At 45.8% G+C, this 21432-nt stretch overlaps 1 protein-coding gene across 8 annotated transcripts in view; it reads left to right on the top strand.

Annotated features, from left to right (window-relative positions):
- Nucleotides 1–21432, top strand: part of SCARB2 (scavenger receptor class B member 2) — a 38724-nt gene that overhangs the window by 11508 nt on the left and 5784 nt on the right. For 3 of the 8 annotated variants that reach the window (XM_065634309.1, XM_065634313.1, XM_065634310.1), the window contains 12 exons: nucleotides 2048–2149; nucleotides 2431–2490; nucleotides 4110–4207; nucleotides 4757–5366; nucleotides 5700–5818; nucleotides 12084–12241; nucleotides 16047–16194; nucleotides 17746–17934; nucleotides 18643–18734; nucleotides 19077–19196; nucleotides 20126–20304; nucleotides 20854–20972. In XM_065634309.1, the coding sequence (XP_065490381.1) occupies nucleotides 5189–5366; nucleotides 5700–5818; nucleotides 12084–12241; nucleotides 16047–16194; nucleotides 17746–17934; nucleotides 18643–18734; nucleotides 19077–19196; nucleotides 20126–20304; nucleotides 20854–20972 (1302 nt within the window). In that variant the 5' untranslated portion in view covers nucleotides 2048–2149; nucleotides 2431–2490; nucleotides 4110–4207; nucleotides 4757–5188. Of the gene's footprint in view, nucleotides 1–2047; nucleotides 2150–2430; nucleotides 2491–4109; nucleotides 4208–4756; nucleotides 5367–5699; nucleotides 5819–6934; nucleotides 7068–9184; nucleotides 9317–12083; nucleotides 12242–16046; nucleotides 16195–17745; nucleotides 17935–18642; nucleotides 18735–19076; nucleotides 19197–20125; nucleotides 20305–20853; nucleotides 20973–21432 lie in introns of those variants that run through there. The other 5 variants (XM_065634312.1, XM_065634311.1, XM_065634314.1 and 2 more) reach the window with 5 other exon arrangements.

Below are 21432 nucleotides of genomic sequence, written 5' to 3'. Positions count from 1 at the left end.
CCTTCACACCGCAAAAGCCGAAGTAAACAGATGCACTTGGCAGCACTACAGAATAAACTGACTTGTGATGTGCTTTGCACTTTGGCATTCTCTAGGTACAAAGCTCCTATCAAATCAGAGGCCCTGGGTCAGGGGCCAGAGCTTTCACCCACTGCTGTGGGATTTGGGCCCTGACAGCTGTAGACTGTAAACCTCAGGTTTTTAGGAGATGTATGTGTCATAATATAGGAAATTGTATATGATCACCATCTGTTCCATTTGAATGAGAGGTTCTTTACTGTCCCTGTTATGTTCAGGGTTATCATGAGATGTTTGCAAGGCTGGAGGGTAACACCACTGCTCTCCAGTGTTCTTACATTGATGGGAAAGTGTGGGATGTGTTCAGAAACCTGTAGATTCCTTCTTTTCCTAGCAAGATCTCTGTTTCACAGCTTAGTGCAAATCCCAGCCTATCTAACACAGACACTAGTGACATTCTTCCTCCACCCCCTAGCATGGCTCCTTGGCCACGCTCAGCTGGGGAGTGCCCTAATCCAGCAGCAAGGGCTCTGGCGTTGTTCTGTGGCAGCCATGGAAACAAGATGGGCAGCTGAGTAAAGAGAACATAGTGTGGGGAGCTAGTTGGTCCGATGGGGAGAAGAGGATGGAGGCTGATTCGATTCAGGTTGGAAGAGAGCAGAGCTGAGCAAGGAGAGTAATCCGAGTGAAAAGAATTGTATGGAAAAGGTGGCCTGAAGCAAGGCTCTGTCCTCCTACGCAGGTGGCACAGTTTGCTGCCCCTGAATCACGAGGCTTTATTTGCAGAAGCAGCTGATGAGTCAGGGCCCAAACCAGAAGTTGCTGATGGGTGTTGAGTTGCTGCACTTGCTGATTTTTGTACAAGCTCAGATTCTAAGGAGTATGGTTGTATACGTGTAATTTTAAAATGTGCTATATGATCTATATCACAATTACCACGTGCATGTAGAGGTGGGTGTGGATGTGTGGCTCACAGTTCATGAGGACTGTGGATATTTAGCTGGAGAGTGTCAAAAACATGAGAGTCAAGCAGGACCAAATTTCAGAGAGAAGAATGCATTTGTTGCTGTTTGCATAACAGTTAAAAGCATTCATTTCCTCAGAAGCAGAAACAAGTGCTGTAGACAAATCCCTCATCTCTTATAAAAGTACTTGTCCCAAATCTAAAAGTCAAACTGTTGTAAACACAAATCCCAGCCTGGCCTGTCTGATGCATGCACTTTGTGCGCGTCCCTCTGCAGCTAAACCAGGAGCAGAGCTGCTCTTACGCAGCAGCCTTGTCCACAGACCTTTCCAAACTCGCTGTGGAACCCAGTAATTGCAGGGCAGCTCTGCCCCAGGCTGAACAGCTTTCCTGCCAGTGGTTAATTTGTACTGCATGGGAAGAGAAAATTGAAACTTGAGTACAGTGAAATTTGATGGCTACCAACTTACAAGCCTTTCAGAAATTTCTCAGCTCTCAGCTGAAACCAGTATCTTATAATTAGATTATTTTATTGGTTACACGTACAGTACTAGAAACACATAGTACGTGTAAATTCTTTGATGACATGTATGTGTATTAGCTGTGCATGAAAGGCAGAAGAGCAAAGTCTCCGAAAACATTTTCTTTGTATAATACTGATGGGCTTGGGTGCTTTCCCGAGAGCTGCTCCTCTAAAACCGGGAGTGTGCTGCGTGTAAAGCTGCGTCTGCTGTCTTCCTTGGCCCATGCTGTGAAACATCCCCCCAGAAGAGGGTCTTTGTGCTGAGCTGTCAGGAAACTTGAAATGTTAAGGACCTGTGAGTTACCTGTAATCGTAATATGGAAGTGAACAGAACACCACAGATACATAGCTAAAAGCAGACTACAAACATCATACAGCTGAAGGAGACGAGTGGACAAGTCCACCAAAATTTCAGACAGGACAGAAACTGGCAGAGTATTTATTAAATAAAACACTTTTCTAATTGCAACTGCATTCTCACTGCTGAGATGAAACTACATTTGGTTCTGGAAAGGCTGTTTCATGTCCCTGTATGTCTTCAGGTCACAGCTCTTAAAGGCGGCAAAGCAAGATTTGGATCCAGTTAGACCTGGTGTGAACAGGTCTGTCAACAGCAACAGATGACTGTAGCACCAAAGGCTGAAGTAAGAACAAGCACGATTCCTATCTTGGGTGGCGGAGACCAAAGATCCATCATGGGACATGGATGCACACAAAGAGACAAGCAAAAATCTTGCCCCTCCTGTCTACTGTTTCCACCTCTCTATTGTGGCCAACATAAAAGAGATACTAAAGCGAGGTCTAGTAGTTACTAACACACAGGAGTTGGGTTAAGGATTTCTGGAATCTGTTCTGATTTGGCTGATACTGTGCTGTAGGATTTCCCAATTCCTTGCTTGACAAATCCTTTTTTTTCCTTATGTAGACCCCAAGAAGCCAAGTAACTAGTGTCACACAAACTGAAGAAGCCACATTGACAACCTCAGTAAGTAATGCCTTTTTGTATTTCTTAAAAGTTTCTCCCAGTGCATGGGACAGGAGCATTTCATCCATGGTTTAGTTTTAAGCCAAAAGTTCTCAAAGAATTTGACCACTCAGAAATCCTCAGGAGAGGCCCTGACCGGTTCCCCTGGGAGCGTGAAGCTTGCCCTTTTTGGCATGAGCCACTGCGAAGTCTGGGCTAGCCCAGCAGTGTCTGTGGCCCGTGGGGCAGAGCAAGAGACAGCAGCTTGGTGTGGCAGCCTCCCTTACTGCTTGCTTGCTGTGTTCTCCTGCAGCTGGGCTTCTCCAGACCCTAACAACTCTGATTTACCTCCGCTCTACACCCCTTGCAACTTTACGTTTCCAAAGGGATCCCACTGGCCACATGCATCCATTTTGCTGTGCTTCCCTGCTCCCGATCCCCACATCACACATGCAGGCTCGTTGCGTCTGGTGGAGCCTGGGTTATCAGTTTGCCTTTTGTTTTTTTGCTGAGCAATTGCCAGGGAGGCCCTGGCATGGTAGCTGGCACCTGGTATGTTTTACAGAGGAGGATTTGCCTGTTATTTTCACCATATTTGTGGTGTTAGTGCAAGGTGCCCACCACAGCTGGGATGCCAGTTGTGATGTGTTCTGTACAATAACAGAAAAAGACAAAAACTGCCCCAAGAGTTTACAATGGAGATAAGACAACAGAGTAGCATGTGAGCAGAGCAACTAGTGTGAGCTTTTGTAAATACTGTTGTTTAAAGGAGGGAAGATTCTTGGGAATGGCAAACTCGCTAGTGAAAAAAAAGCAAGGAGTGAGGAGGGGAAAGGTTAATAGAAGGGGTTAAGGAAGGAAAAAGAATGAGGACAAGAAGACTTCCTTGGGTAAGGACATTTACATGTTTTCCTGAATCTGGGCCTTATCTGCCTTTTCCCTTTGTAATATCATGTTTTTGGAAGGGGAAGATATCACAGATACGCCTCTGCTTGTTTTAGGGATTTGTAATTATGACACAGTATTGTACCTTGAGCCAGCAGTGCACCCACTGCATTCCCATGCTGGGCTTCAGAGGTGGAGTCACTCTTCGTGGGGATGTTTTAACTGTGTCATTGCTAGCAAGCAGTTTCTTAATTTCCAAAGGTAAAATAATTGGCCAAAAAGCAAATAATTCACACTGAGAATCTAGAAAAATGGTATGGAGAAACGATACGGTTCTGTGCATCACATGGGTAGATTTTTATGAAAAAACCAAACCAAAACATTGAATTAAGCAAAACCAAAATTCTGCAGAAATCATTGCTTGATCTATAAATATTCATGCCAGGGTTCAGCTAAAAGAATTCCAGGTCCCGTGGGCTGCAAGTATCCTTTATATATTGCAGTACCAAAACAAATTTAGCCTCAGAAAAAAAATGTACCTCCATCTGAGATACATCAGATTGCTGGAATCCCTTAAATATTCCTGCCTTTCTTTTGATTTTCCAGGGTTTCAACGCTCAGATAAAACAGCATGTTCTTTAATATCAATAATAAAAAATGTTTCATGGCTGTGAAAAGTAGTTATGATAAAAAGGCTTTGCATACCTAGAGAATTGTTATCTGTTCTTGTTCTTCTGTCTTTATCTGTGATTTAGAGACAACGGACCTGGTCAGCTGCTCATTAACGTTGGAGTGCATGCATCAGGATATCCTCATTAAACACAGAAGTCACAGGGCAGTTAAACTACTTTAGGTGAGATGAGATAGAGATCTCCATTCCACAGATTCAGCAACCATGGCAAACATGTTTAATGTGCTGCAGGAGGAGGCGTCTGTTGTAAAAATAGCCACTACAGTAGTCTGCAGCAAGGACAACATTTTATGGTGTAAGGGAAGGTTTATGGTTTCAGGGGAAGAATTCCCATGGAAGATTCTATTCCTGTAGTTAAATTGGCCTTCAAAAACAGATTCTAATTATTTACTGTGTTGCTTGCTTTTTGGAGAGATGATGATGAAACAGAGTTAAGAACACTGCTTCCGAGTGGGAATCTAAATGAAAACAAGCTGCCAGAACAATAGTTTTTTTTTTTTTAATGCATGGGTGGAACCACCAAAATTCTATTTTCCCAAACAACTGTGAAACGTGACCTCATAACCTTTCATAAGCAAAAAGGAAAAGGCACATAGTAACATAACAGTGTTCACTGCCATTAGAATTAACGGAAGTTAATACTTGTAAAGAAAACTGTTTCCATCTGTCTGAGCTGGAAATCCATGGGAGGGTCTGCTTGCTCTCTTCTAGGGAAGGCATTATCTGGGCCAGGCTGGTGACGGCAAGCTCTTGGCCTCATGGTTTGGAGGAGCACGAGGAGGTGAATGGATTCCTGACTTCAAGAACACCAGTGCCGCTGGCAGTGTGATTACGGCCGTGGGACAGGAGCCCTGTGTCGCAAGGGCTTTCCTTCCTCTTATGCAGCATAAAGGCTGTGATGGAAAACAATTAGCACAGCATCTATTTCTGGCAAAGCCCCTCTTGCAGGTTCCCTTCCCCGCTGCGGGCAGCGCGCCACAGGCGATGATGGGTGGGCAGCTGGAGCAATGGGCGTCACCAGTGGATTTCCTAGGAGCGACTTGAATGTGTTAGTGGAAACGAAACCGTTTTGAACTGCGATAGAATCTGAAGCTTATTTCGGTCTAGAGGCAGTTTGTGTTCCTCACAAGTTTTTCCCTGCTCATGTCTTTGAAGCACAGCCGTTTTCCTGCTCGTTCCCCAGAAAACCTCACGAACGCGCCTGCTGCAGGGGGAGCGCGCAGCGGCAGTTCCACCCGCGGCAGACGGGAAGGTTCGGCCGTGCCAGCGGCGTCAGGAACAGCAAACCAGAAATTATTTTCGGGCGGTTTTCCCTTCCCTGGTAAGCAAGGCACAGCGCCCAGCGTGGTGCGTTGAGCCCCGGGTCCCAAGCCCTCCCGGGCCGAGCCGCGCTCCATCCCCGGGCGGAGGAGCGCTCCATCCCCGGGCCGAGCCGCGCTCCATCCCCGGGCGGAGGAGCGCTCCATCCCCGGGCCGAGCCCCGCTCCCACGCCAGCCGCGGAGAAGCGGCTCCGCACGCCGGCACCCCCGGGCTCTGCGGGGCGGCTCCTCCCGGCCCGGCGGGCGGAGCTCGGCCGCTGCCCGCCCCCCTGCGCCCGGCCCGGAGCTCGGCGCTGGAAGCGGCGGTGTCGGCTGAGTCCGTTCCCCGGAACAGCCATGAAGTCCTTGTGCCTCGTCACCGTGGGGGTCCTGGCCATGACGCTGCTCATCGCCAGCATCTCCTTGCTGGTGGCGCACGTCTTCCAGACCGTGGTGGACCTGCAAGTGAAGCAGGTGAGAGAACGGAGGATTCCCACCCCTATTCCTCTTGACTGGTTTATTCCCTCTCAAAATAACCCTGGGAGGAGAGGGAGGGGGCTGGTGGGTGGTGTTTTCTGGCTCCCTCCTTGCTCCAGCTGTGGTCGGGCGAGGGCAGGAGCTCCCCCGGGCAGTGAAACCCCCGTGCCCTGCACTGTCTGGCCAGGCTGGAGCTCGGGATGGAGCTCAGGCTGCACTGGGCCTGGGCTGGGCAAAAATGGAGTAAATACGGGTAAAAATCAGTTCTCCTGGGGCAGCTTCAGTGGCTGCAAGGCAGCAGCTGTAGTGAGGAGCAGCAGCATCTAAAGGAGGGGGAGACCTAGAGCACTCCTCCTGTTTGCCATCCCATCGTAGATTCCTGGCAGTTCTCGTACAGAAGCTTGTTCTGCCGTTCTGTTTGCTGCTGCCCCTGGAGCACAGCCAGAGATGCTATGGGCTGAAACACGCGGTGGTTTCTCCGGCTGGGTGGTGGCAGCCAGGCGTTTCACCCTGGTGTTAAAGGCTGCTTGTCACACACTTTGGCACACCCATCCTGGCATTGTTACGAATGCAGAGCCCATGGTTGGCTGTGGTCTGCCCAAGCTTTCGTTCCTCTCATACTGGCTCTTTGCATGTATCTGGTGGTCTGGTGAGAAAGGTCAATTGCATTAGCGTCAGTAATTCTCATATTTAATAACTGCTCATCGGCTGTTTCCCTGAAAATATCTGTGAAGCATGTAAATTAATAATTATTTATCTGCTTAGTCTGGGGAATACCGTCCTCTCTGTTATTCGGAAAACCAAGAGTGCTAACAAATGAAGTGATCTGACCAGTGCTATTGTGAAACTGGTGGCTAAAGTCTGCTGATCCCTGGCGATATCCTAACCAATGTACTCTTTTCTTTGGGATATTGACAGGGAGCATTTCCTAACATAAAAGCTATATTGCCTTAAATCAGTTGGGTTTAGTGAGTGCGGTTTTAGGTTGGCAATCAGCTTAAAACAAGCTGTGACCCTTTGAAGTGTGCCTCTAAACTTCAGGGGATAGCCAAAAAAAAAGGCTACTGTGGGGTAAGCTGTGTGCAGCTTGCCGGTGTGTCAGCGTCTCTTCAGGAACTGCTCGTACAGCTGCTCCTACAGCGTTTGTTCCCTGGTACGTGCCCCTGCCGTGCTGGAACGCAGCGTGGGTAATGGATGGTTTATCCTGAAGTCGTTTGATCTGCAGCCTGTGCAGTCTGAAAGCCAGGTATGAAGTGATGTGAGTGTTAATGTAGGCAAAGTTGTATGCAAACCAAGCCAAATCAGCACAGCTTTGCATAGGCATGTGCCGTTCCATCTCCCAGTTCTCAGGTGTCTTTGGAAAGGAGTCTGTCATCCTCTGCATCACAGCACAAGTTCTAGTTTCAAGTCTCTTTCATGCTCTTATCAAAGAGCAGTGGGGTAAAAAAAATGGTTTACTGGGAGAGTGTAGGACTGTCAGGAATTAGGCGTGATCCTCCTTATGCGTATTATCTCTTAGCTGCATGCTCCTTACCCTTAATGGTTGATTATGTAAGAGTAAGTTGGTATTTGCTCAGCAGGGCTTTCTGTAATGCAGGATCAAGTTTCCAGAGCTCAGTCTATTCCTGCTTTCCGCTCCTCGGCTCGTGCTGGAGTACATCTGGACTGCACAGGATCAAGTGTCTTCCCTGCGCTAGCCGGTGACTCTGCCTTCTCCAGGAGCCACACACACAAACTGCAGAAGTGCAGCTTTCAGCCCCAAAGCGGCGTGCTGCCAGTCACTCTGCTGATTCGGCTGCTTTCCACATGTGCTGTATCCCACGTGAGCTTTTTCTCATTTGTGTGGAGTCTAGAAAGTTGCTATCTCTTGTGTAACTGTGTATGCAGCTTAGAAAATCTTGTGCAAATAGACAAATCTCAATTTGCCCTCAAAATGTGGCAAGACTTGAACTTTTTCAGCTTTGTGCTCTGCAGTCCAGGGCATCGGACTTGAAATGTCATCTCTGCAGTCTGGCCCTGCTTATCCTCTGCAACCTCTCTGTCATGGGAGGAGTTGCAGAAGGGACAAGAGGTTGCCCTTATGACAGGAATTTCATGCTCCTTTGAGGGCTTTCCAGCAGCCCTGGAACGGAGCTGACTTGCAGTGAAGAGCTGTCCTTGCCGTCTCAACCACAGCTGCAGTGCAAGATCTCATTTTGGAGCAGCTGAAGCACCCGTGTCCGAAGCTGGGACCTGTGAACCCCTGAAGATGGATTGGCTTTCACTGGGGGATTTGTGTGCTGCATCCTTTCCAGCCAAAGACCGGGAAAGGCAAGTCTGATCTTGGATACAGCGGAGCTGTGGGAAGACCGAGGAGCGCAGCCCAGCATCAGACTTCACATCCCCTTGACAATCAGCAGCCAGATGTGTGGTGACGAGGGCAGGGGGAGCACCTTGCCCAGAAGGTGTTCAGATCTTGTCAACTGATTCTCTCTCTGATTTGCTGGTCTGATTGGCTTTTTGTGAGTTGGAGTGCTGTGCTACATCCCATGTCCCACTTGTCAAATATCTGTTTGGTGTCAGCACCTGGAACTCCAGCAAATAATGGGAAAAACCCCCTGTAATGAACAAGAATAAAATAGCTGCCCACAGGAGGAGGGCCTCCCTAGCTGCTAGCAGTGTTTGCTTTGTGCTATATGTTGGTTACATGGTGACGGATTCTATTGCCATAAGTGTGCACTTCATGACTGTCACAGCCTTTGAGCTATGCACCTAATTCCAAACTTGGGCAATCAGTCATTTACCTCAAATGTTTTCTTTATGCCATATACCTTACACTGATAATTTTAGGAAACGCTTAGTGTTCTAATCCCTTGAAATTGCACTGGACTTCTGTTGCCAGCCATCTCTAGAGCTGGACTGTCTGGAGTGATTAAGGCCTAAAAGGACAAGGAAGATATTTTAGCCCTTGATTTAGTTTATATATCGATCTTTTGTCATTGTTATCGTTGTTTAATGTGAAATACTAGATCTCTCAGCACAGTTCAGTGTGGAGGCTTAGACGAATGATGAGTTCAGATGGTCGTTTTGAGCAGACCATGCCCAAGGTGCAGGCTCGGAGAAGCCAGCTCATGTTGGTCTGAAAGCTGACTCTTTCGCTTGTCTTTAAAAGTTGCAGTTCAACTCTGTCATAGACCCACACATAAAACTGTCTCTTAGAATTAGAACGTTTCGCAGTTCCAGGAAAAAATAAACGAAATTTTCTGTATAGGTTCCAAAAATGTTGAGTACCATTTCCCACCCCCACCATCACTGGCAGTAACTGTTACATCCAGGAGGGGAAGCTCAGTTTTTATTTCCCTTGTGTGAAGTGTGGTCAAGACACGGAAACACAGAGAATGAGACAGCTGCACATTCGGGACTGGCGTGAAACCCTCGCATCTCTCCGGGACGGGATCTCTGAGTCCGAGGCGCCTCTAGGCTGCTGCCAGCAGCAGGACTAATGTCTGACTTGAGGTTTCTGAATACATTGTTACACCTCTTATTCTTGCATAGAAATGTATCAGGAGGAAAGGTCTAATTCTCTGCCCTTACACCGTACGGCAGCAATAACTACAGTGGAGCTGTATCTTTTACATATTTTAGATTAAAGGGCAGCCCTGTGATGTAATATCTCGCAGACTGCCCAAACTAGTAATGAATACAAGCTCTGACAAAAAAACCCAAGCAATCCCAGTCATGTAACATCAGATCTCGCTCTGGCGTGGAGCAAAGTCAACAGAGCTGAACTTGAATGCATCAGCTGAGTGATGTGGACATGTGTTTTGATCAAAAATATGTGCTCGTATTTTTCTCTCAGGTCCAGGCTGTGTAGTATCATCCGGTAGACCCAAATAACCCTAGTAACATTTGGTGAAAAACAGCAGAAAAGAGCTCGGCCTTATTTTAAAATTTGAGAGTTTCATAGGAGTCTCCTTGAATCCAGCTCAGAAGTTTGTGAACCTGAGGTTACAACTGAGGCTGTCACTGTACGGAGTTAGAAATACACACATAATTTCAGGGAGAGATCCAAATGGTGTTATGCAAATCCAGGAAATAAATCAACCCTTTTGCTCTGTAGCCCATCTCCCAGGGGATCACTTATGGTTTAAAAATCTCAAGAGCCTGTATTTAAGCCAACCTGCCACAGAAAAGCTCCTTCATTTCCTTTTTATTAATGCTCTTTGTGTGTAATTTGGTGCACATGTAGTATATATATATAGCGAGGTAGAACCCCATGTTACATTTAGCGATGCTGCATCGAGTCAGGAGCTTCTCGTTTTCATTCTCTCTCAGGACGGGGCCAGGGGAAGTGGCCTCTCTGCACATCATAAACGTGATCCCTCTGTCAGAAAGGACAGACTGGAGCCCGGCTCTGCCATGGATATGATCAGGGTGCACTTGCTTTTTTAAACATTACACCACCACCCCTGAAATAATTGACTTGGTAATATGGTTGTTTGTCTATGGAGAAAAGCTATCACAGTCATCTCTGGTGTCTTAAATACATTGCTGTCTCGCTCCCAGCTCCTTCTGGTGGCATCATGGCAACTATATGCCTGATTTGGGGAGATTTTCAGTTCCTGATCCTACAAAACAATTTCAGGAGGGCTCTGTCTGAATGCAGGGTTGAGCCTCCTTGGCAAAGACAGCAAGAAAACAGGGTCTAAAGCATTGGGCTGTGTAGGAAATGGTACATGTGAGGTGCCAGTAGCTCCAAAGAAATGCACAAAGCTCCTGAAGCATGCCTAAAATATATTATTTTTTGTGGTGTGCACAGAATAGGTGGTGCGCAGTCTGTGACTGTGAAGCATGACCAGCTGGGTAGGCATTCGTTGCCGTTCAGGAATACTGCTGCCATTCCCAGCTCCTGCCAATACGTTTTCCTTTGAAACGGTCTTCTCTTTATCTAAGCATTCAAAATTAAAGTCTCCATGGAAAACAGCCCCTTCAGCAGGAAGGCCAAGAATGAATCATGAGGGAACTGCGGCTGATAAAGTTGAGACCCTATAAACGGTAACAGGAAAGGGCAGCTGGCCAGCCTGCTCCGCTTTGAGCTTGCGCTTACAGTATCTGACTTGTTTTCTCAGAAGAATAAAAAGAGTGAGTGTTGATGAGACCCATTTAATTGCAAATTATTCCCCTCCCTTCTTCTGCCTACAGGTGATTCGGCTTTCAAAGATACAGTTTTCTTTATGCTTATTCCTGAAAATTCCACTCTGCCAGCCAATTTTGTCTTTGCTACTGCAGTAGCAGTGCCACTGTTTTAACCATATGAAAAGCCTTGATTTTGGTGGTGTTAGTGCTGATGCTTTTATAGTTGGGGTGAATTTTATCTCAAATAGAATGGTAATAAAATGAGGGGTTGAGGCCTGCATTTCATGTTTCTAGTGGAGCTACATACAGATACAGTTGTGACTTTCCTCGTAACATGTATGTACTGGTAAGTAAAGGAATTACTGATTCATTACTTAAGTGCTTCTGTCCTAAAATAATGATTTATAGCTTTGCTTTTGTAGGTCCGTGTTTTATTGATTACAAAATAGACTGAGAGTCCATGGATCTGGAGATGCTGTAATTAAAGGCAGAGGATGAAGATTCTTTGCCCTATCCAGAGACCTCAGAAAAGCACAAATCCCAGGACGCCTACACGAAAGAAATTTCTGTCACTTGCAGGTTTTCCTCCTAGGCCCCTGAGAAAAAAAAAAAGGTCTGATAGCTTTGGAGACAGAATCTCACAGCTGTACCAGAATCTGACGTCGTTAGGCAGAGAAATCACAAACACAAGGAATCCAAGCTTCTTTTGTGCCCTCGTTCCTCTTAAGAGGTCTCTCTTAGGACCTTCTGGTCTCCCACTGTTCAATACCACTTTTATCTGTAATGTTGGCATGTTTCGTGGTATCTCACGCCAGGCTGGGGTTTTGCTGACACAGGAGATGCAACAGGATCGCTGTGTAATAGCTGATAAGTCTTTGTTCCGAAAAATGTCAGGCAGAAGTGTTTGTGGGAAGAAATGGAACAACAAACACATGCCCCTAGCCTGTGAGCAGTTGTAGCATGTGTCTGATGTTGATATTTATTTACTGAGATGCTTCAAAGGAAAACATTTCTATAAGTATTTGTAGAGTTGGGGCCTTGAATCCTATTGCCTATGCTTGTTCTGAAGGCACAGAATTTCTTTCTTTCCTATAAATGTCATACAGCATCTACCATTAACAGCTAATTTGTCTGTCTCTTGTTTCAGGGAACAGTATTGAAAAATGGCACGGAAACCTTTGAAGCCTGGGAGGATCCTCCTCCGCCAGTCTACATGCAGTTCTACTTTTTTAACGTGACCAATCCTTTAGAAGTCCTTCAAGGCGACACTCCTCTTGTAGAGGAAATAGGGCCATACACCTACCGGTGAGACCATTCACTATTTCATGTTTTGCTAAAGCCATTGTGTGTGAGCGGTCAAAAAGTGGGCTGCAGAATGCTTGGGATCCCATTCTAGGACAAAACCCAGCTGTTAATGTGTGCGTAAAAGTTTATTCAGGGGAGCGTGGGTGTATACCAGCCAAACACTACAACTGGGCTGGCACTTGGAGAACCTGCGGTCGGTTTCAGCCTCAAGCAGTGACTTTTCTCAGATTTTGCCCGTGTGCTGCTGTTCCTCAGCTGCTGAACACGGAGCAAGTCAGCTGCGTCCTGGCCTGTTTTATGAGAGAAAAAACAGTGGCTGGTTGGGTGATATTTGAGAGTCTGTGGGATGGAGTGTTGCATGGAAGTGTGATTCAAGTGTTCACTCAGAAATTAGTTCCTCGCTGAAATTGCACAATGCGCATCAGTAATAACGTGACCAGAAAACCAGTTAGAGTGGTACTGGAGGGATCTTCCTCAGCCAAGCCTCACTATAAAACCTACAAAAAACTATGAAGCTCAGTAAGGCCATGTGTAGTGCTGGAGCTTATCCAACCTCCTGAACTCCTTCTGCATGGTGTGGCTACACACTGAACAGTCTGATTCAGGTGCACACGGAGAGATTTTAAAGTCACCTTACAAATGAGTTTCTCTTTACAGCTTCATTCCGCTCTGCCACACACAGTGGTGTAAACCAGGAGTAGGTCCTGTAGCAGGAAGCATTGTGGCCTTCGAAGTCATGGAGGTATGAGAACCACAGCAAGAAGGCTGATTTCTCATTGTCAGTCTCACTTCAGGTCACACATGCTCATTCAGACTGGGCAGAAGGATGTGTCTTTACCTAAACTGCAAAATTATCAGGATCTGGTTGTTACTATTTGAAAAAAACTAGTATAGAATAAAAGAGAGAGCCTTTGTGGTTGCTTCAGTCTCTGCAGTAGGTCTTGCTTTGTTTCTTTCCTCCCACACCTCAGCTTTGCTTCACGCTCTGCCATCAATCTTTTCCTGTATCTCCTCTGTATTTCGGTACCGTGTCTGTTTAGCCTTGGCAAACTACACGTGATACTTTGGTAAAATACCTTGTATTAAACCAGTAGAACTGGGGGAAAGATAGAAAAGCTTTCCACCTCCCACGCTATTCTTCAGGTCTCTGTAGTAAAATGCTGGTAGTCAGCAGTGCATTCTCTGTCAGGAAGATAAATAGAGTAGCTCTAGATCTAATAGGACTACATGAAACCACTTAAGCCTGTGGTTTTCTATGCCCTGGTACTCAGTGCCTTTTGCTACCTGTTTTTTTCCCCCTTCCTCAGCTCCGAGTGTTTCCTGGGTGTCATGCACATCCCGGTTTGTGAAGCTGCATCTTATCCATGAAAGAATTCAGTGGGCTGGAGAGGGCTGGTGGTATATCTGGCTGGGTTGGGCCGAGCCTAAGGAGAAGCCCAGCCTGAGCTGCTGGTTTGTGGCTTGCTGGGAGAGCCTTCCGCTGCAACGCGCACCACGGGCTGGCTCCGAGCAGCCTCTCCCTGAGCTGTTTATCGCGGTCCGAGGGAGGCTGCACACTGCAGCACGCCGTGTTTCTGTGGCTTCTGGCTTGTTTGGTGAGCCTGATCTTGACATGTCCGAACAGGATTAGACTGTGCTGTGCTCTGTCCGATAGAAGAAACAGGAAAGCTCGAAAGCAGAGTGCTCTTTTTCCAGCAGATTCTTTAATCCTCACCTAGCTGTTGCTGCCGACTGTACCAGACATCAGCGGGGGGTGGAGGGAGAGAGCGGGCGTGTGGGAGGGCACGGAGATGGGAGGGATGTTGCAGACAGAACTGCAGGCTCGAGCCGGAGAATAAATACCGAGTTTGTCTCACAGGCCCCAGGTAACAAAGCATTCAAGACCCATTTAGGTTTAGCATGTGGCAGAACAACTAAAAGGCCCTAACATGAAGTGCATGGCTCAGTGTTTTTATAAAATGGGGTGTTGCAGAGAAAGGCTAGAAGTGAATTGTCCCGGACAAGCAGGGGAGAAAATCCAGTGAGTGACAGACAGAAGGTGAGACAGCTAAACAGAACCTCTTGCTGCAGGATTGAGCTTGAAACAACTCACAGTTTTGACCCACATATATTGTAAACCCAGTTAGTGCAGAGATGGATTCTATAACAAAAATGTATTAGTGCTTGTGTTTTTAAATCTTGCAAGATGATTTGCAGATGGATTTTATATTTTTAATATAAACTAATTAATTATAAAACACAAGCTGCTTATCTGCCCAAGCCTGCTGAGTCCCAGAGAAGAACGCTTGCATATTTTCTGGTCTTGCACACGTTTACAGCTTTTTGTCTGTATCATCTGAGATTGTCCCACTCGTATCCCTAAGCAGGGAGTATTGCTTTCCTCTCCCACCCTTCTAGAGTTGGAGAGGCTTCTCAGGTTAACTCTGGCCTATTTTGGGCTAGGCCCTTCACAACTCTCAATTCCCATCCCCTCTGTTCAAGCCCTAGGGTGCAGAGTAGATGGCTGTACAAGATGCTCTTGCCAAATTAAGCCAGACCAATCCGTTCCTAGGTGATGGGCATGCTGAAGGGTGGTACATACACTGTTTGCGCAAGGGAGGTGAGAGATGGTTGGTTTGTAACCACAGCAGTTTCAGGGGACTTTCCAGTTTGCTTTAAATTTGAAAGACTAGAGTAGTACAGCCCTGTCATGAAGCTGCATTAATGGATCTAGCGCAGCCAAGGTAGGATCTAGGATCTGAAACGAATGGAAAACATCACAGTACAGGGTCTTGCAGAATAATGCACCTTTGCATCTTGGTGCTTAAAATGTACACAGGAAGCAAAGCAATCTAAAAGTCAACAAACTCCTGAGTGAATGTGGACTTATGAAATATGGTGCATTTCACCTCGCGTATGCCAAAAGGATCATGCCGCCAGCAGACAACCTCCCATTTCCCTTTTCTCATTTGCTGAAGACACATTTTGAGCCTGAGCCATTGAGTTCTGCAAAATTGAATATTTCTTGTTTGTAAAATAGTATTGGCAACAGACTAAATGATGATTATGACGTGTCTCAGGGTAATTAAGATCTGACTTCCTCATCAGGCCAGCAGGGTAGCATTTGATGTTTCCTGCCAATTACATTTATTTGTCAGCAATCCTGAGTTTTATGTTGCTTGTCTGGCTGCAGAAGCAGCCGCCCAGGCTGCAAGCAGTTTGGGGCAAAATTCAGTTGAATTTCTGTCGTGTCCAGGATTCCTACCTGAGAATTAAAGGAGAATTCTAAAACAAGGTTTGTTCTCTGGTCATGTTACATGTAAGCCCAGAAGATCTAGTGCAAAGTACTTTGAAGCCAGCAGAAAGATTCTGGTAAGTTCTTAGGCCAGGTTAATGAGACTTAGGTGAAGCCTACATCTTGTTCTGCCTGGGAGTGAATTTTACCTGCAGCAAAGAGGCAAAAGTTTCATTTTCAAATTGCACTTCAAGGGCAGTCCCATATTATAGTGCCTCTAAATCCTTCTGTACTGTCTGAAATTGTTCTCTTTCCATGGAAGTTCTTAAAGATGAGGCAAAAATGTAAAGTGCAATTAGCATGTGGGGTGGTGTTTTTGGAAGCACCCTGTGAGGTCTGATTCAGCTCACACTGACACAAAGGCAGTTCTGTTGCTGATATTGGCAGCAGCAAAAATGAATCTGTTCCTAAGGAGCTCAAAATCTTACCTTTTATGTGCTTAAAGCAGTGGAGTAGCCATAAGTTGATTGCAGTTAATATTATGTGTACATGTTTGAACTTGATTAAAGAACAAACTCTCTTGCTTTTCAGGGAATACAGGCCAAGGGTGCATGTTCAGTTTTTGGACAACGGTACCAAAGTATCTGCTCTGAATCCAAAGACATATGTGTTTGAACGTGAGAAGTCAGTTGGAGACCCTGAAGTGGACCTGATTAGAACAGTCAATATTCCTGCAGTGGTGAGTTCTCCTCCATTTCTGCCTGGAAACCATCCTACCACACTTCATAACCAGCAGCTTGTTGCTTCAGACTGTCTCTTGGTTTGTGGTAGAGAAAGGTGACTGAGAACAGGAGAGGCAGCTCATGCCTGGGGCAGATACTGCCTTCAGTTTGGGTCTGGACTGGTGTGGGGGTTTTTATGATGTTCCTCCCTCGCCATAGGCCTCTGGCATGTTAGTGCCTCACTCTTGTTCTGAGAGCCGACACACGCTGCAGAGGGGAGCAGAAATCAGGCTTGCTGGGTTTTCATGAGTAATTGAAACTAGGGAATTAGTGGTATCAAACACACAGGAGGAACTTGGACTTTCGAATGAGAAGGTTTGAGATGCTTGGGGCTGTTTTTCTCAAAGTTGCAAAAATTGCCTCCAAGTCTGCATCTCAAACTGAAAAAAAAAAATTACAGTAGAAGAGTTTCGGATACAGCTAAATGAAAAGGTGCTCTCAGAATAAAATTAAAGACATGCTCCCCTAAACTGTGTTAGGTGAAACTACTCTGCAAAGCAACAATCATTTTGGTGATCAGAGGCAGACCATTATTCTTGGTCTCCTGCAGGAACAGTATGAGAATAAGCAGATAAAATCTGTCATACCTCGCAAAGGAAATCAGAATGTACTAAAGTACTTGTTGGTTGCTCAACTCAGCATTTACTCCTCGTACTAGTTTAATTGACTTCAATTACAGAGTACGTTCATTTCTGCTTTTCCCCCAGCATTTCCAAAAATCTCTGTCTGATTTTATGAATGAATACATTAATGCACTGTATATAGTATTAGATAGGACTCAGCTTACTAAAAGTTGCAGACTACAGTCACTGTATTTACAATTCCTCCCAGACATTTGAGTAGTGGTAAATATTATCTCTTGTTAAGATTTTTGACTGTGATGTACTGTAACAGGCAGTACTAGAAGAAGTACAGTTTGCTTCACCCAAGGAATATTCCCTTTTTGTTTGTTTGTTTGGGTTTTAAGATGTGTTGTGAAATCACTTGTTAGCTACAAAGGAAAGAAATTTTGTTATCATTAAATATATTTTTTAAATGTAAACCATAACTTCTTAAGGCTGAAATTCAAAGCACATGTTCAGCTGTAATATATGTGTGAAATTCAGTCTGTTTAGAGAGTGGTTTTGCACATTTCACTTAAAATCCGTTCTTAAGACTACGGCAGTTACTGGCATGGAACCGAGCTGCTGTGTGCCGGTGTGGGCTGAACAGGGACCTGCACGAGCATGTCCCTGTGGGCGGCTGGCTGAGGAACCTGTTAGCCAGCACATCACTTGCTGTGAGTGGAAATAATGAAACCGAAAATATGGTTGAAACATGTGCAATGCTGAAACATGCCTGTGTTTGTATGCAGCTGGTATTATTTATTATTATTATATACAATAAAAACTTTTATACATTTATATACAATAAATACTTTTATATACAATAAATATTATTATATATGATTTATTATTATTATATATGATAAATCTGACCATTTCTCCCTTATTCCACCGCCCCGGCAGACTGCGATGGAGTGGACCAGGTCAACCTCTCTTCAGTTTGCCACAGAGCTGCTGCTGCTTCTGTACCAAGAATCCCTGTTCACAGTTCGCACTGTTCATGAATTACTGTGGGGCTACAAAGACAGGCTCCTGTCAACCATTCATCTTCTGCACCCCGAGATCGATCCAGTATTTGGTTTCTTCAACAAGGTAACTGGTGTCTGAGACTTTCTGATGCTTCAGGCTAGGAGTGGTGTCAGTGCTGCGGAGCTGGGACTGTCACCCCCAGCCAGCGGAGAGGACGTGCCTCCCTGGGCCAGGGGGAGGGCTGGGGACAGCAAAAGATGTGTCTGGGTACCAGCGGGTAGCACAGCTCTGAGGGCTTTATCTCACTTCCCTTTGTCAGCTACGGATAACCTTTCCAAGGGTGGATGTAAACCACTGCACTATTGCCTGTGCTTGCTTGAGTAACGTGGGCTTTGGGCAGCAGGTTGTGCAAACTCCTAGAAAAATGGCACGTTATGTCTGTGCTGGAGCTGTTCCTGCCTTCCCCGGTGTTTCTGGTTGTAAGGCAGCTTGGGCTGCGGGGACTCCTCGTTTCTTGGAGATCTGTGCGGTGCTCAGGTTGTTGTCAGTGGGTTTATTTCTTTTTTTGCCAAGGGCTGTTTTTTCAGTGGCAAATTTTGAAGGAAGAAAAAAGGCTAATCTAATGTTGTGTGAGAACCCAGCTCGGTCACTTCCCACCTCATTTACATTCAAGGTGGAGTTGACTGAATTGCACTTTCCTCAGGGGGAGTCCAGCAGTGCCAGGGTTTCTTTGAAGTGATGACAGCTTAGACTCCTGCCAGCCCATCATAGTTCCCAGCCAGGTGTTACGGAATGAGTGGAGTGATGAAAAACTCATGTATCTGTTTGCAGATGAATGGAACTGATGATGGAGAATACATTTTCCTGAGTGGGGAAAGGAGCTACCTTAACTTCTCAAGGATTGTGGAATGGAAAGGACAAGAGTAAGTTTTTCAGTCTGGTCAGGCTTCTGTCAAAATCTACCCCTTTTCACATTTTGGATGAATGTAAGCATTGTTTACAAAAAAAAAAAAGGACCTTTTATTCTGAGGATGGTGGTAGCTCTTAGCAGCTCTACCTTCAGAGCAGCCTCCCCTCATTTTGGTGTGTGATTTAATTAGGAGAGGAAGACAGTGCCTGCCCTTAGCGAGCAGAGTGCTGTGGTTACTCCCCTCTGAACAGGTACAGGGCTGATGTGCATGTGCTTAGGCCATGTGCTGTCATCATCGCCTGACCGCCGCTCAAAGATCCTTTAACCCTTACTCTCTTTGCTTCATTTTCTTCAGGTCACTGAGCTGGTGGACAACAGAGACTTGTAACATGATCAATGGAACAGACGGGACATCCTTTCACCCACTGATTAGCAAAGATGAGAACATTTATATCTTTTCTTCTGATTTCTGCAGGTAAGAAGAAGAAAATGTTGCTCACGCTTTAAAGCAGAGCATTTACGTTCATTCCCGTTGAGGTTTCACGTTAGGCTGGTGTTTTTCCTCCTGTGCTTTTATTTAACAGTGTGAGTGTTCTGCATTTATTCATGGTATGAAGGACAATCTGCATTAAGTTACAGATGTGCCATTTATATATGTGTAGACATATATAAATAAAGTGAAAATTTGGAAGATAACTGGAAAGACAGGCTGGACTGCCTTGCAAGGCGTGTAATGAGGGGAACAGAAGGATTTATATGAACCTTCCCTAAAGCCTCTTTCCTCCAAAATCCTCCTCTGTGCCCTCGTTTTTTTAGAGAACCCAAATTGCCCTCTTCAGAGATTCGTGGCTTGACGTAATGCTGTTTGAAATGCAACAAGATGCAGAAGATCTTGGTGTTTCCTTCCTTATGTTCCACCTGGCCTCCTCTCTTCGCCATTTCCCTGTCTGTGAAGAACAAAACTGACCTGAAATTCCCTATTTAAATCAATACAGATGTGCGTTATGCTAAATTCAGGAGTTGCCAAATTGTTCTGTCTTCTGCGACTGTGTTCCTTTCCTTGTCCCTCTCTGTAGCGCATACCAGCACTGTCTCACATGACACAATAGCAACATGGGGACCATAGTGAGACTCTGAAATGCTGAAGGCAGGTGTTGGTGTCCCTGCAGTGGCACAGTTGGTGCATTATTGTCTATTTTTTGCAGCAGCAGACTGACGAGATCTGAATTTGCTGATGAAAAGCCTATTAAATTTAAGACACAATCATTTCAATGGGCTTAAACCAGGCCTGTGTCTTGCTGCAAGCTCAAGTAGATACACAGGCATCAGCAAAGAGATGTCTGCAGCAGGTGTCGGTGTGAGCTCAAGACTAACAGATCTAGGTCTGGCTTTTGTTCCTTGCAGATCTTTGTACCTGGTGTACGACAGCTCAGGAAGTGTAGCAGGCGTCCCAACCTACCGCTTCGTGCCCTCGGCCATGGTGTTTGCCAACACGACAGTTAACCCCGACAACGCCGGGTTCTGCGTGCCGCCAGGAAACTGCCCGGGCACGGGTGTCCTCAACGTCAGCGTCTGCAAGCAAGGTGTGTTACCAGGCGGGGGAAGCAGGTGGGGAGCACACCGCTGGGAGCATACCGGTCCTTTCTATCTGAAATGTATGAGGAGAGTTTGGTGAGGCCTGTAGGGAGATGACCGTGCTCAGTGAAATCAGTCACCGGCAAGTGATTCGTTGATTGTAAAACTGCAGTAGTGATGTGAGGGGATGTTCCTGTAAGATGTCATCTGCTCCAGCAATGATTTAAATCAAGGAATCAGAAGGATTCATACTGAACAGCTTGGACATTTATCGTCTGCTCTTAGCCAGGTAGCTTTCAGACCGGAATAGCTGAGAGAAAACAGTGCACAAGACCGGTATGCAAATTTGAGACATGAAGCACTGTGGATATTGCACAAGGGAAAATATGGCTTGTTTTGAAGACTGGGAGTTAGAATATAGATTCTGTAGCTCTAGAATGGACTTTTCCTTGCACTGTAAATGCCACAGTGGGAAGAGTTAATGAGGTCCTCAAAGTCTTCCTAGAATCCTGCTCTGCCTTTTTGAGATGGTGACTTTCTATGTGTTCACTTTCCAGGTGCTCCGATTTTTCTATCAGCTCCACATTTTTACCAAGCAGATCCAAAGTTTGTAGAGGACATAGAGGGCATGCACCCGAAAAAGGAATATCATGAGACATTTCTGGACATCAATCCTGTAAGTGCAGCCTTTTTTAAAGGGATACCTAGGTGAATTCAAGCAGGTGGGTTTAGGTCACCTTCTTGCATGGTGTGTATTGCCAGAGTCCCGTTGACGTCAGGAGAGCTGTACTGGCTTACGTGTAGCTGATCTATTTGTATTTGCTCATATAGAGCAAACTTTGCTGGAGAACAAGCATTAATATACTTTTCCCATTTTGCCTGTGCAATTAGAGATGCCATCAGACTAGTAATGAAATATTTGTTAGGAGCAGATGAGGCTTCTTGTCCTGTTCCCCCTGCCATCCCAACCATTTGGGTGTTATCGTGACTCTGGTTTCCCCAAGTTGAAGAAGCTGGGTATGTGGACTAAGAGCAAATCAATGAAGATTCAGTGCATGTTGGACTCAATTTAGATAGTGTGGAGTCATGAGAGGAGAGATACAAAAGTGTGGTGATTATGTCTGTCACGGAGGTTT

This window comes from Caloenas nicobarica, chromosome 4, assembly GCF_036013445.1.
Source record: "Caloenas nicobarica isolate bCalNic1 chromosome 4, bCalNic1.hap1, whole genome shotgun sequence".
Classification (NCBI taxonomy): Eukaryota; Metazoa; Chordata; class Aves; order Columbiformes; family Columbidae; genus Caloenas; species Caloenas nicobarica.
Note: the sequence above shows the minus strand (reverse complement) of the source record. Positions and strands in the feature narration are given on the sequence as shown.